The 15,000-nt window shown below is 45.0% G+C and overlaps 1 protein-coding gene across 1 annotated transcript in view; it reads left to right on the plus strand.

Annotated features, from left to right (window-relative positions):
* Positions 1-15,000, plus strand: part of LOC138862215 (protein sickie-like) — a 309,916-nt gene that overhangs the window by 71,406 nt on the left and 223,510 nt on the right. Inside the window, exon 3 of the mRNA XM_070123602.1 lies at positions 648-700. Coding sequence (XP_069979703.1) covers positions 648-700 — 53 coding nt within the window. The remainder of the gene's footprint in view (positions 1-647; positions 701-15,000) is intronic.

A 15,000-nucleotide genomic window follows, 5' to 3' on the forward strand; every position in this document is an offset into this window, starting at 1 on the left:
TTATTGTCATCCTGTTAGTGTAAGTTTGACGGTCGTGCAATTAAACTCGTTGCTCTCGACACATCAAGACAGTGCCAGCATCGCCCTGATTGCAGCAGATGTGCACAACGGCGAGGGAGTGCCCGCGTGCAGGACATTAACAAGTAATAAAGGGCACTACCCTAAGGTGCCGCCCGGTCTATGGGTGTGACATACTCACAGGAAAGGTCACACGGTTTCTGAAGATGCATGGGCTAAAGTTCAATTGGTGTTCGATGAATATCTGTCGCGTATATGGTTTGGATACTGCCATACAGAGTAAGCGTATAACAAAAAGAACTTAAGTGTGACTAAGGGAAAGAAGGGTAATATATATGTATATTTGTACACACACACACACACACACACACACACACACACACACACACACACACACACACACACACACACACACACACACACACACACACACACACACACACACACACACTTGTGTTTATATTTATTTGTTCATTCATTTAATCATATGTATATGTATATACAGTATGCATTTACATTGATACAGTTATAGTCAAAGAATCTAACACACAATTTAGATGTAAATTGAGCGCCCATATCAAGTTATATTGCTATGTGTATATTAATCCATTATCTTTCTTATTTTCCAGCTGGTCAGAAGGTCCCAGATATCAACAAGAAGCCAAAAAGTTCTACGCAAATGGTAAGCAATATTGTTTTATTTATATTATTATTATATATTTTTTTTCTTTGCTAGATGCGCCCAAAGTAGCCATACCTTGGTTTCCAAGATATTCGGTAGATGTAATAAGAAAAATTGTGAAAAAATGGAGCTACAATGAACGCTACATCGCATCCATTCCATCGATGAAATTCTTAACTACTTTGCATACTTTGCGAGTGCCGTTGCAATGTGTACCCTGGGAAATCTACTGGTATTGCATTCAAGGGGATGGGGTCCACGTAGGCCTCTCGGCTGTGGAAGCGGTAGGCTGCGCCAGAAAATCTTTTTCTGTTTGTTTTGCAAGGCACGTTGGATATCTGTTCTCTTAAGATTCAGTGTGTTAGATTTATTCACCAAAGACGAAAAGAGAAATCTTCGATGACGGAAATGTTCTCGCATATAGAGGAAATTTGTGTTGAAATGTCCTCCTTTTCCCCTTTAGTCGACCCAGTATTAGAAAATTAAAATCAACCCCCTCTACCCTCCTCGTTCTCTCCCCCTCCACTTCCTCTCCCCTTCCCTCCCACCTAACCCACCTCCAATCTTGCTCTCCCCTTACACCTTCCCCATCCCCTCCTGCCCCCTATGCCCTCCCCCATCCCCTCATCCCCACCCCCTCCACCCCTCCACCTCCGCGTGTCGGTAAGGAACCATCCGGGCCGTATATCGTATGCAGATGACTTTGACAGCGGCGACCAAGCACCCCATTCCTATGCATGCCCGCCGCTCCTAGGGGGAATGTCGGGCCGTGATAAGAGGGCCTCGCCGGCGAAGACACGCTGAAGAATACACTCAAGGGCTTACCGAGGAGTGTAAAAAAATGGCTGGGCGTTGCAAAGAAAAGGAAGGGGACAGAGGGACACAGAGGGTGAGTATTACGCGTGAGGTTGGCTTTTTTTCGCTTTCTTCGAGTTCCGGATCTGCGAAAGAAACGCATGAAAAAGATTTGATCTGATTTATCTTGACATTGTGTCACAGCCTGAGGTAAACACTGGTCCCCTGCTCCCGTTTTTTTTGTTTAGCTTTCCTCTTTTTGTCCCGCTTTCTTTCCCCTTTTTGTCCCTCTTTTTCTCCCTTCTCCACATCTTTTGGTATGTTATTTACACGCCTCAAGTGCCTCCCCCTCCCTACTACTCCCGACACTTTCTCAGTAGCAGGGCAGGACTCGGGTGCCACTTGACCTCTCCCCGCCCCGCCCCCTCTCCCCCTTGTCGCCTGTCTCCTTGGCGTAGGGAAGGGGGGGAGGGGGGTTGTAAGAGTGTTCGGTCAAGGTGTCTTTGATGCCGGGTGTTATCGGTCAGGAGAAGGTGCCGCTGAGTTGACGTAATGGACCGGGTGTCAGAAATTATCGCGAGGCACCGTGAATAACTCACTTCTTGTAATGGGGTGTCGGTGCTTCTGGGTGATGGATGTGCAGATGGCGAGAGGGAGAGGGAAGGGGAAAGGGAGAGGGAGAGGGAAGGGGCGATAGAGAGGGAGAAGAATAAAAAAGAAAAGGCAAGGAAAAGAGAAAGAACAAGACTAAGAGTAAGAGGAATACATACATACATGTGTATGTATATATATATATATATATATATATATATATATATATATATATATATATATATATATATATGTGTGTGTGTGTGTGTGTGTGTGTGTGTGTGTCTGTGTGTGTGTGTGTGTGTGTGTGTGTGTGTGTGTGTGTGTGTGTGTATGCATGTATATATATATATATATATATATATATATATATATATATATATATATATATATATATATATATAGAGAGAGAGAGAGAGAGAGAGAGAGAGGGAGGGGAGGGAGAGGGAGAGGGAGAGGGAGAGGGAGAGGGAGAGGGAGAGGGAGAGGGAGAGGGAGAGGGAGGAGGGAGAGGGAGGAGGGAGAGGGAGAGGGAGAGGGAGGGGGAGGGGGAGGGGGAGGGGGAGGGGGAGGGGGAGGGGGGAGAGATAGATAGATAGAGAGAGAGAAAGAGAGAGAGAGAGAGGGAGAGAGAGAGAGAGATTGAGAGAGAGAGAGAGAGAGAGAGAGAGGTTGAGAGAAGAAGAAAGAAAGAGAGAGAGAGAGAGAGGGAGAGAGAGAGAGAGAGAGAGAGAGAAAGAGAGACAGAGTGAGACAGACAGACAAACAGAGAGATCAAGACAAATGTACAAAACTATGGGTAGACAGAGAAACAGACACAAGTACTACGGAAAAAAATAGTCAGAATATAAATGAATGAAATCTTAATGCATTCTAGTCAGCAAAAAGAAACCTTTACAGAAGCCAACAAACTTTACAACTCGTGCCCGCCTCCAGTTACCTGTTGTAACTGCATGAATAATTCACTCACTTGTCACCCACTACAGACCCTTCATGTAGCTCGGCGTGAGGTTGAGGCGGAAAAAAGGAGATTGGGCAACTAGTTTTTCATTTATGTTTATGTACGCTGACTGCATACCGAAGTGGATCGGGTGATTCGGATGCATATAATATTTTCTATACTGCTCTATATTCAGATTTTATTTTTCCGTCAATACTTTTTTCCTGTTGTTCTTTTTTTTACACACTTTCCCCGAGCCCTCCCACCCAAAGCGCGGTCAGAGGCACTTGGATCGTCTCTCAAGGTCCTCTCAAGGCACGTTAAGTGAGCCAGAAAGAATAAGGAGGTTAGAGGGAGGGCGAGAGGCTATGGGGTGAAGGAGGGGCGGGCGGGAGGGCGGGGTGGGGGTATGGAGGCGATTATAGGACCCCGGATGACGTTTAGACCCCAAGGAGTGATGACAGGGATCCGCACGCGCGCCCGTCGTCTTGAGGTCGTGATTGCGTTTCTTATTGGGGTTTTATGAGGAGGAGGATGTGGCGCTGCTGGCGTCTGCTGAGTGTTATTGGCGCAGCGCGAATTGTTGTTCGGGGTGCGTTTGGCGGGCGGGGGGGGGGGGGGTTGTGTGTCGTTGCTGGCGGTATATTTAGTTTGTTGTTGCTGTTGTTAGGTCTGGCGTCTTGATTATCACTTTTTTTAAATCTCGGCCGCAGAGTTTTTCAATGATGTTATTTTGCAACAGCTGATAGATTAATGGATATTAAATCAGCATGACTGTCGCTTACTCCGCCAACATTATTAATATCAAGGCGTTTCCCAGCCAGTAGCAAGAGTCGCCGAGCAATCGCTTCTCGTTATTAGAGCATAAAGGTCAGCCGATTCATCAAGAGTCATGTCGAGACCTTTCAGACCTCGCTTCCAACAGCTCAAACCCCCGCCACAGACCAAACCATCGCACCAGACCATTTAGCTTCAGAGAAGACTGCGCTGAGAAGGATGAAACGCGACGAGGACAAGGCGTTGTGTGGGGGAGCTTCGGTTTCTCTTGTGTGTTTCCGTCCCTCTCCTTCGTGCCGCCTCTCCTTCCTCCCTTCCTTTCTTCCTTGCTTCCTCCTTTCTCCCTGCACCCCGAATGTCCCCTCGGCGAGACCGTGCCTACCCGTGGTCACGCCCACTTGAGCTTACAAAGGGCCACTCTTCAGTTATTGCCTCTTGAGCGCCCTTGCTCTGGTTGATTATGTTCATTAGAGTAAATCTGTTGGTTGTGGACGAGGACGGGATCCCCTGCCGTGTCTCTTCTGTATCATTTTCAGAACCACACATGTACATGCCCACGCTCGCAAGCACACAGACACGCACGCACGCACGCACGCACGCACGCACGCACCCACCCACCCACACACACCCACACACACACACACACACAGACACACACACACACACACACACACACACACACACACACACACACACACACACACACACACACACACACACACACACACACACACACACACACATACACACGCACACACACACGCACACACACACGCACACACACACGCACGCACACACACACACACACACACACACACACACACACACACACACACACACACACACACACACACACACACACACACACACACACACACACACACACACACACACACTTATTTACGACTGCGTATGAAAACACATAAATTATGCCTGGATCTGTGTACCCATGGAGAATCTGCAGTTGAAATCATGTGTTCTGGTCAGGCAGGGTAGAGCAAAGGTCAGCAGAGGAGTGGAAGTAACTTATTGGCCATGCTGATGGAAGGTTAAGGTGTGGCGGAAGGTCAGCGATGGTTTGTGTATCACTGCGAGGTGTGTGTGTGTTGAAGCCTCTCATTTATATCGCTGGAGTCATTAGACATTACAAACCGATACTGTTGTGAATTAGAAAATGATGAATATGTGATGATGAGATCCGATTAAGCCAATTAGCTATAAAAGGTTCGATCGTTTAGGAAGCATTCATGTACACAAGCTCCGGCATGAGTCATAACTGTACATACTTGCACAGTTGCATGTGGTTACCCGCTAACTTTACTCTACTCTTGTTTTGTGTATTGGTTTAGAGTAACACCCTATCTGCCTGTTGGTTTCCATAGTGTAGAATAAATGTGTATATGTATAGTTTTGCGTACACACATTGCCCCACACTCGCTGCATGTTCCTCTCCCCACCCACAACCAGACACCAGCCACACCTTTGTTTACGTTTCAGGGGGAACTAAAATTGATGTTGTGTACTATTATCCTTTTAGCCGCTCGGGTTTATACCTGCTGGCATCACACGCTTCTACGTGTCAGGACAGTGGGCTAGAATTTTTAGGGGAGAATAGATGTAACTGCTCTCTTTTTCTTTTTTTCTCGTTCCTTGCTTCCTCTGGCTGAATAGAGGTCAATCTCCCACTTCCTTTTTTCTCCGCATGAATCATCCCGTAATTGAGACAGTTGTGCGTGCTCGTCGAGCCATTGCTATTTACCTCATCTTGCTTTTCCTGCAACGAGGGGCTGCATGATGGCACCTCGCCTGTATGCGCTCCTGATATTAGGGTGCAAATAGTTTGTACTTCCGGCCCTGCGCCTGAGTGTCAGCTCGAATTTTGTGTCGTTCATTAAAACGAATGTGTGCCAGTTCACAGGCTTTATAGGAGAATCTTGTGTTTCCTGTCATAGTCTTTGACTTTTTACTGTGTGTAGTAAAACAGCTACATAAAATGGTTGTGTGTAGGCATGTGTGAGTGTAAAAGTCGGTGAATATTATTGTTACTACAACTGATAGGTAGGTATTTGCTCGGCACGAACTTAAGAAATAGATATCTTTAAGACCTAAACCAAACCGCTTGTTCTGTAACTGGTGTGCATGAATATTAACGACAGTTTTAGATATAAAAAACTTTGCTACACCTGCCTGGCGCAACGAAACTCGCGAAACATTCCCCAGACATGCACAAGCCGCCTTATCAGAGTTTTTATCGATATGATACCTCTTGTCTAAGATTACCTGCCGTAAAATGCTTTCATAAAAGGGAAATAAGAGAATCTCGCCCCGAAATCACAGCGTTAAGATCGCAATGCCGGGGAGGAGATGCGGCACGTTCGTTCGCGTCGAGACGGAACGTCGTTAGCGTCATAGTCCGGGCAGGGAATCGGACGAAGCGGCGGCGGCTGACGATGGGAATGCGAGATAAGAAAAGCGTTCTTGACTCGGCCTGGGCGTCTGAGACAAGGATCGAGAATGTGATGTTATCTGGGGTGGCCGGACGCCGCCGCCGCGGAGACGCTTGGCGATGGCTTTATTTCCACTCCATCTCCCCTTGCGAGGTTTTCCTCTTTTGTCTATTTTTACAGCCTTTCTGCCCTATCTGTTTTTGTTGCTTATTTTCATGGATTTTGTCATTCCCTTGTTGGTACTGCAGCGGTTATCGTTATGGTTATTTTACTTATTATTATTAGTATTATTAATATCATTATATTATCACCATCACCATGATCACCACCATCATCATAATCATCATCATCATCATCATCATCATCAGTAATTTTATTGTTTTGTCATCATATTCTATTTCGAACACCATTATTTATGGTTTTATCATTTCTATTACTAGTAATTGGTTTGATTCTTAAAACGATCGTCATAATTGTCATCATCATCATCTCCAACCCAGCCGCACTTTTCTCACCCTCTACCGCCCCTCATTCTACTCCCGGCGCCCACGCATGCCCCGCGCCCCAACATTTTCCCGGAGGTTCGAGGGAGATCCGCCGCCGTGAGGAGCAGATGCCGAGTGATAGCGTTCCCGCGGCGCCGAAGCTCGACTGTGGAGGAGGCCACGAAAAACATTTGTCTATAAACTTGGCCGCAACTAGTCTGTGTTTAGGGCAGGTTGCATTTGCATGATTTACGGCGGGCTGTATTAGGTCAGGCGAGGATATAGCTTTTACTCAAGATGATATATCTCGGTCTTTACACAAGCTCACCGGTCAAAATATGTTTATGATCTTTTGTGTGTGATATCGTAAATGGTTGTATGTATGTTGTCATTGTTTTTTTCTTGTATTTATTTTCTGTACGTATGTTTTATTTTATTCTTTATTGTATTTTTTTACATGGATAAAATATAAGGGTACGAATCCTAGTGGTTGGTTCAGGTGATAATGGTTATATTGCATAGTATGTTGGGTCAAGTACTTTGTTCGATTTGTAGCAGAATTCGATGCCTGTTTGTATGTATCTTCACTATCATTACGGTATATAAAAGTCATAACGACAAGATTCATTTTACTATTAAAATATTTACCTCTATAGACGAATACAGACTCTTGTGGCCCTGTTATAAACTAAAAGATCAGATAAGATAAAGAAAATACTGACTTCAAAGGGAACCATGGCAGCAAAGTGGCTGTCACTCTCCCTAATGCACCTTCATCCTAGCACACGATTTTCAAGCCCGCATCGTAACAGAATGTGGAGCCGAGAGAGTTTTTCACCTAATCATGTGGAGTTTGTACTGCTCTTTTAACTGTAGTGCTACGCTTGCTCATCTAAGGCATTCTCTGACCAGTTTTCCCTACAGAAGATTAGGTTGCTGAAATTAGATTAGATAATCATAACGGATTCGAGTACGGAAATGCTTTTCTCTGCTGATCGTAAAACTTTTTTTTCTCCACAGAAAACGGGATTGCTGTCATTGTGGTTTACAGAACATTTCATTTCATCTGTTATGGCTCCGTAGCCACGGTAAAGGAAGGGTAACTTATATATTTTTCATTATTAACCATACCGCACCAAATCTTGTCCAAGATGCCAAAGTGACACTGCCGAGTTCACGGTAAATCAACGACAAATATATGGGAGGGAGGGTAAGTAATGGATATTTTGCGTCTGAGACAGTGACGAAAGGAAGAGTAAAGCCCCGGGACTTACGGGAAGCGAGGGCGCGTTCGGTGCGTAAGTGGCATCCATTTGTTTGGCTCGCGAGGAAGTAAAATGGTGAAGGGGAGCTAGAGGATGCGGATGGGTGCTGCAGAGGGTCGTTAACCCGCAGAACATGTGGATGCAGACACACACGCGGCATTTGTGTACCCATACAGACATGAGCATATAATGTGAGCTTATATGTGTACACGCTAAAAAAAGAAAGGAGTGAGCGGTAAAGTGAGAGGTAGAGTTAGAGATTGAGTGAGTGAGTGAGGGAGGGAATGAGAGGGAGAGAGAATAAAAGAGAAAGAGAATAAGTGAAATTGAGAGAGAGAGAGAGAGAGAGAAAGAGAGCGAAAGATTCCATAGTGAATTGGAAAGAGAAGGGAAAATATGAACAAGCGTATTACAGACAAATGATACACATGAATGAAAGAAAACCTCCGTCCCTCAACAAACATGTACTACCACTGAATGAGCTGCATTAGTTAAATATTTTGCTGACCAAGAGATCAAACTACATATCCCCTTTCCTCCTCTCCCCCCTTCCTGTTTCTGTTCCGGCATGGTGGTCCCAGCCTTAAATATTTACCAGGTGTGCGTTCTCTCCCTCATCCCCCTCGCGCTCTCTCTTTCTCTTCGTACACACAACCCACAGCACAGACCAAGTAAACCCCTGCTAATGAACTACCACTGTAACCATTTCCCTTCGCCCTGTATAGAACGCACGGCGGTCGTTACAGGGAGGGAGGAAAGGGAGGTTTCTATATTTAGTGTCGATGGCTGTGTTTTGACTAATTTCGTCGGAAAGAGAGCAAGAGATGGCTGTCTGGGCTTAGCGTATTTTGGACTCGTTTGTGTTTCTTTTTCGTGTTTGTTAGTTTTCTTAGTTGTGTTTTTCATTCTTTTTTTCCTGTTTATTTGTTGAGTAATTTATTATTCGTTCATGTTTCGAGGGTTTGATGTTGAGGTGGACATTCTATCACTGTTAATGTGTAAAGTGTGTAGAATTAAATTTACTGGACTGCATATCTGTTTTTCTTGCACATTTTATTTGAATGTGAAAGTGTTCATCACAGTTTCGGGTTTCCTCATTCGCTGACGAAACGTAAAATTGAATATTCATAACTAACAAAGCGAAAGTGGTTAAAAAAGTATCTTCTCCATCGCCTCCTCCCTCTCCGTCTTGATACCAAGCTGTCTCCTGCGTGAGCGATGGAGGGTGGGCTGAGGGGAGGGAGGATACTGCTTGTGGGCGGGTGAGAGGGCTGAGGGGGGAGGGGTGCAGCTTGTGGGCGGGATACGTGGGGTCGGTGGGAGGGCTCATGGGAGGTAAGGCAGGAGGGATAGGTCTTGCGGGGGGCGTGGGTGTCGGGGCGATGGGAGGGGGGCGTCCTGTCTTTATTCAGGGGCGTCGTGGAAGAGGAGGCTCTCACAGCGTGTCTTTTTGATGCAAAGTAGCCGCCGGGAGATTTGCGGACCCGGGTCTCGTCGAGTGCTTCTCTCTCTCCTTTCGTTTCTTGTTTATTATCAGTGTTCCTAGTTGCTGACTTTGCGATCGTATCTTACTCTTTTTTAGTTCTTATTTTCATCATCATCATCATCGTTATTATCCTTGCTTCTGATATGTTTATTTTGTAGTTTAGATACTAGTAGCCATATCATCATTATAACCCTCATTATCGTCTCTTTGTCTTCGCCATCGTTAATATCATCATCATGATCATTATCATCATCACTGTATAAGTAGTCTACCTGTTCGAGAAGACAGTGACACTGGGAGATAAGTGAGATAACGCGGCTGATTTCAGTGCTGCAGACAAATGAGCTTTCATGTTTAAAATATAGAAAATCAATTCCTTTTTATTTTAAATTCGAAAGTAGAAAACTGGCTGCAGGTTCATCTTTAGTTGTCTTCATTTATTTGTTCATTTTATTCTAAACCAAGTGATTTTTACTGATCTTCCAGTGACACCTTTGACGATAAGAGAGCTTGACATGTTTAACTCCAATGTGTCGAAGGAAACGGGTTCTGTGCACCAATATTATGATTCGGTTCTCGTTCAATTAGCCAACAGATTGCAGTTAAGGATCATTTTCCCACTGTTAGAGGTGTCTCCATCTCCTTTACCTTGCAAAGCCTTCAAGGATCTCCACGCTAGATAAGGGCAAGCAGCTGTCATGTCTTTCGAGACTTTGACGGGCGTCTTATTGATAGCCGCGGCATAAAAGTGAAGCGATGGAGATAATTGTCAAGTAATAGTGCCTCGGCCGAAGGATTCTCTCGTCGGGCTGCCGATGCGTCCGTCAAGCGTGGCGCCGTGAAAGCCGATAGCTTGGCGATTAGAGCCTCTTTGGAACGCTACCGTCTGGGGGTAGCCCGGCGTCGAGGCTGTCTCTCGCCTGCTGTCTGTCTTGTGTCGCTTTCGCTGCCTCTTGAGCGCTCTCGTCCTCTCTGGCTTTCTCACTCTAAGGTGTTTCGTCCTGTAAATATATATATATTTTTTTATGCTTATGAAGTGTGCGTCTTTTCTCTCTCTCTCTCTCTCTCTCTCTCTCTCTCTCTCTCTCTCTCTCTCTCTCTCTCTCTCTCTCTCTCTCTCTCTCTCTCTCTCTCTCTCTCGCTCTCGCTCTCGCTCTCGCTCTCTCGCCCTTTCTCTTTATCTCTCAATGTTTCACTCTTTCTCTTTCTCTTTCGGACACCATTATCCTTATTTTTCATCTTTCTAGATTTTTATTTTCACGTTAATTAGCGCGTTCTCAAGTGTCGGAAACACACTTCGTCAGCGATGTAATGAGACAGAAAGCATGATTAAGGTTGACATCCCTTCGTTGTTTCTGCTGGCGAGGGTGGAGGGGGAGGGGCGGGGGCTATGGAGACAGGGGTGGGGGTGGGCGGCTAAAGGACGTGCTCCCCCTACTACGGGCGTCACGTGTCATGATCCAGATTTGAGCAGATTTTGCTAATTTGTCGTTGTGTGCTTAAGTAATGACTGGGGGGGATTTAGTCGGTCGATTTTTTTGTTTTTCCACCTCTCTCTTTTGTGCGTGTGTTTTGAGTATTTTTTTTTAACGATCCAGAAAGAATATCAAGTTGCTCGTTTTCACAGTCTGATGCGTGTGAATAAGTGTAATTGGGGAATAATGCAGTAAGTGGTGTTCCTGCGTGGAGAATCTGCGTTGCTGGAAGGAATGACACACATATCATAGACGTAAGAAATGTAGATAATTTTTATATTTGTTTGTGCGTCTGTCTGTCTGTTTTCTCCCCCCCCTCTCTCTCTCTCTGTCTCTTATATATATATACATTTATGCATATATATATATATATATACATATATATATATATATATATATATATGCATATATGTATGTATACACACACACACACACACACACACACACACACACACACACACACACACACACACACACACACACACACACACACACACACACACACACATACATATATATATATATATATATATATATATATATATATATATATGTATATGTATATATATATATATATATGTATGTATGTATGTATGTATGTATGCACACAACACACACACACACACACACACACACACACACACACACACACACACACACACACACACACACACATACACACACACACACACACACACACACACACACACACACACACACACACACACACACACACACACATACACACACACACACACACACACACACACACACACACACACACACACACACACACACACACACACACACACATATATATATATATATATATATATATATATATATATATATTTATACATATACATATGTATGTATGTGTATATATGTACATGCAAATATCCCTCCCTCCCTCCCTCCCGTTCCTGTTCCCCGCCGTCCCTCCCTCTCTGCGGCTCACCAACAAAGGAAAAAGGATTCTAAAATTAAAACTTTGAGCATTATCGTCGTGGCCCAACCTCAGCGACGGCCGGGGTGTCCGAAGTTTAAGTGTTTAGACACGATGCATAGCGACCATAGGATTACACATCACTACATAAAGCGCGGCCGACGTTATGCATTGACCATGCGGGGCTCTAGGCTTTTCACTCGCCTTGTGTCGGGGAAGGGAGAGGAAGAGAAGGGTAGGGAAGGGAGAGGAGGGGAGGGGAAGGGAGGATAAGGTAGAGGAAGGGAAGTGAGGGGAGGGGAAGGGAAGGGAAGAAAAGGGAGGGAAAGGGAATGGAAGGATAGGGAAGGGAACGGAAGGGAAGGCAAGGGGAAGGGGAACGGAAGAGTGGGTAGGAAAAAGGAAGTGGAAGGAAGAGGAGGGAGACAAGAGGGACATATCTTTTGTTTGGGTGATTGGATATTGTTGTCATTGTATTGCTGCATTAGTGTTGCATTATGATGAGGATTTATTTCAGGTTCTGTACGTTCGTTTGTTTCTTTACATTAATTTCATGATAGGATTTCGTTAGTGTGGCTTTTGTGTGTGTCTTTGCTCTGATCGCGGATCTATTCAACGGGCCCTGTCTTCGTGAGATAGCGACACTGTATATCTCTCACTCGTATGTCTAAATACCATATAACTATGTCTTACTCGTATGTCTAAACCATACCCGTATGTCCTTGCCGCCATAACAGTGAATCCCTAAAAGTTCTCTCGTAGACCGTAAAAATGTGGTTGGGATGAGAAGCTGGCAGCTCGAGAGCGGGTTTTAATAGCTGAAGTTTTCACCCCATTTCTGCCGCCAGCGAGATGCCAGACTCCTCTCCGTCTCGTCTCAAGTGATGCTGTGTGTCTGCTCGAGAGGCGCTGCTATTCGTCAAAACTTTGCCGGAAGGGAATGGCGATCCTGGACCATTAAGGATTGGTGATTAAGACTCCCAGAACTATCATGTTTCCTCTCTCTCCGTCTATTATTTTCCTTCCTTTCTGCGTGATCGTTTTAAGTTGCGTCGTTGCTGAAGTTGTTACTACTCGTAAAATGAAAGGACCGACTAAAGGTTTTTCCATGAATGAGTAAAAACAGAAACTGAAAAGATATGGATAAAAAAAACTAGTGGTATGTAGATTTTGAAAAAAACGAATTACTAATTACCCCTGGAAGCAGTAAAGGGGGCCAACGTGAGTCATGTTTCGCCCCCTCGGGAGCCGTAACAGCCTGGAGGGTGGGGGTGCAAAAGGGGGGGGGGGGCGCCTCATCTGCTTTAAAAAGTGAAAACATTGTAGGAAAAAAATCCCTCTTTCTGGCATGACGGAAACGCGGACGTGGAGGTCGAGAGAAGGAGGCGAGAAAGATGTAAGATGGACATATTAAAAAGAAAAGGGAGGTAGGAGAAGATAAGGAGGGTGTTGGAACTGCAGAGACATTTCGGGCTTCTTGTATAATATAAGACAGTAAGAAAGATAAGGCAAAGGGGAATAGTTTGGGAGAATAAGCACGATGAAATAATGTAAAGAAAAAGAAGGAAGATATGAAAGAATGGGAAAAGAGAATATGATACTCGCAGAGCGAGAGGGCCTTTTTTGAACACTTAAAAGATAAAGCAATTATAAGAAAGAGGTTTAAAGATGAGAATGGAAAGTAGAATAAATATGATAAAAGGGTGAATCGAAAGAAATGGAAGAAAGAGAACAAATAGAAGAAAAAGAGGACAAGAGAAAAAGAAGGAAGCCTTTCGAAGAGGTGGAGCTTCTTTAAGATTCAAGGGAAATCGGGAAATTGGAAAGAAGAGGTGGAAGTGCGGAAGGCCGACCAAAAAAATGTACACGAAGAAAAGGCGGCGTTCGGACCTTTGTGTGGTTAGGAAGTATTGATTGCCAGTAAGAGATGAGAAATCTTGAGGAGTCATTTTAGATATCAGCGGAAGACGTCCGGACGACCCGCAAGAAAGGAACCCGGAAATATTGAACAGAACTGGCGGGATCTTTGCCGAAGTGCTTTCACAGTTGTTCTTTGGAAGCGCACACCCGCAGGAGAGCCGTGCACCTCCTCCCGCTCCCCGACACAGTCACTCACACATATAGGGAAAGGGAGTGGGAGGGGACAAGGGTGAGGGAGATAGAGAAGGAGAAAGAGGAGGAGAACGAGAGAGAGGGATAGGAAAAGGAAGAAGGAGAGAGAGAGGGAAATGGAATGGGAATGGAAATGGAAACGGGAATGGGACTTAGAAATAGAATGAGCACGAGCAGAGTGAGAGAGAAAGAGAGAAAGAAAGAAAGAAAGAGGGAAAGGTTCCAATCCCGGAAGATAACGACGCCTTGTTTATGTTTTTGTTTTGCTTATGTTTTTTTTAATCTTCTTTTTAGTAATTCCCAAGGCGGGGAGACGGCGCGTGGGTGTGCCGGCCCACCCAGCCAATGCCTCTCCCACTCACAACCCTGATTTAGGCGTGACTAAACCACGGCCTTAGTTGTGCGTCTTGCTCCAGCGTCATAAGACTGTTTTGACGGCTGATGGGGTATGAGGGACGGGGGGCGAGGAAGAGGGAGAGGAGGAGCAGGAGATAGAGAAAGGGAGACAGATGAATATATAGACAGGGCGAGGAAGAGAGAGAGAGAGAGAAAGAGACGGGGGCAGGAGCGATAGGCAGACAGACGGTCAGACAGACAGACACAGACAAAAATGACGAGAGAAGAAAATAAAGGATCGACCATCTTACTCGAAACGTGAAGGGCTTTGAAGAATTTACGAGAAATGATACAAAAAAGGGTTTCATAAATCAGATACAATAAGAGTTCCGAGTTCAGGGTCGAAGAGAAGGCTGATTACCAGGCGTAGTACTAGCACTCGTCTGACAAGTTCCTCTCCTGGCATCGGGATGGGGACCAGGAGGAGGGGGGATGTGAAGGATGAGAAGTAGAAAAGAAGAAGCAATGATAAGGATGGAAGAATGGGAAAAGGATGTCGAGAATGGTGATAGTAGCAAGACAAGGAGAGAAGGATGAAGAAAGAGAAGAAGAAAAAGGACGACGAGAAGAAGAAAGAAAGAAAAA

Source organism: Penaeus vannamei, chromosome 7 (assembly GCF_042767895.1).
Source record: "Penaeus vannamei isolate JL-2024 chromosome 7, ASM4276789v1, whole genome shotgun sequence".
Taxonomy (NCBI): domain Eukaryota; kingdom Metazoa; phylum Arthropoda; class Malacostraca; order Decapoda; family Penaeidae; genus Penaeus; species Penaeus vannamei.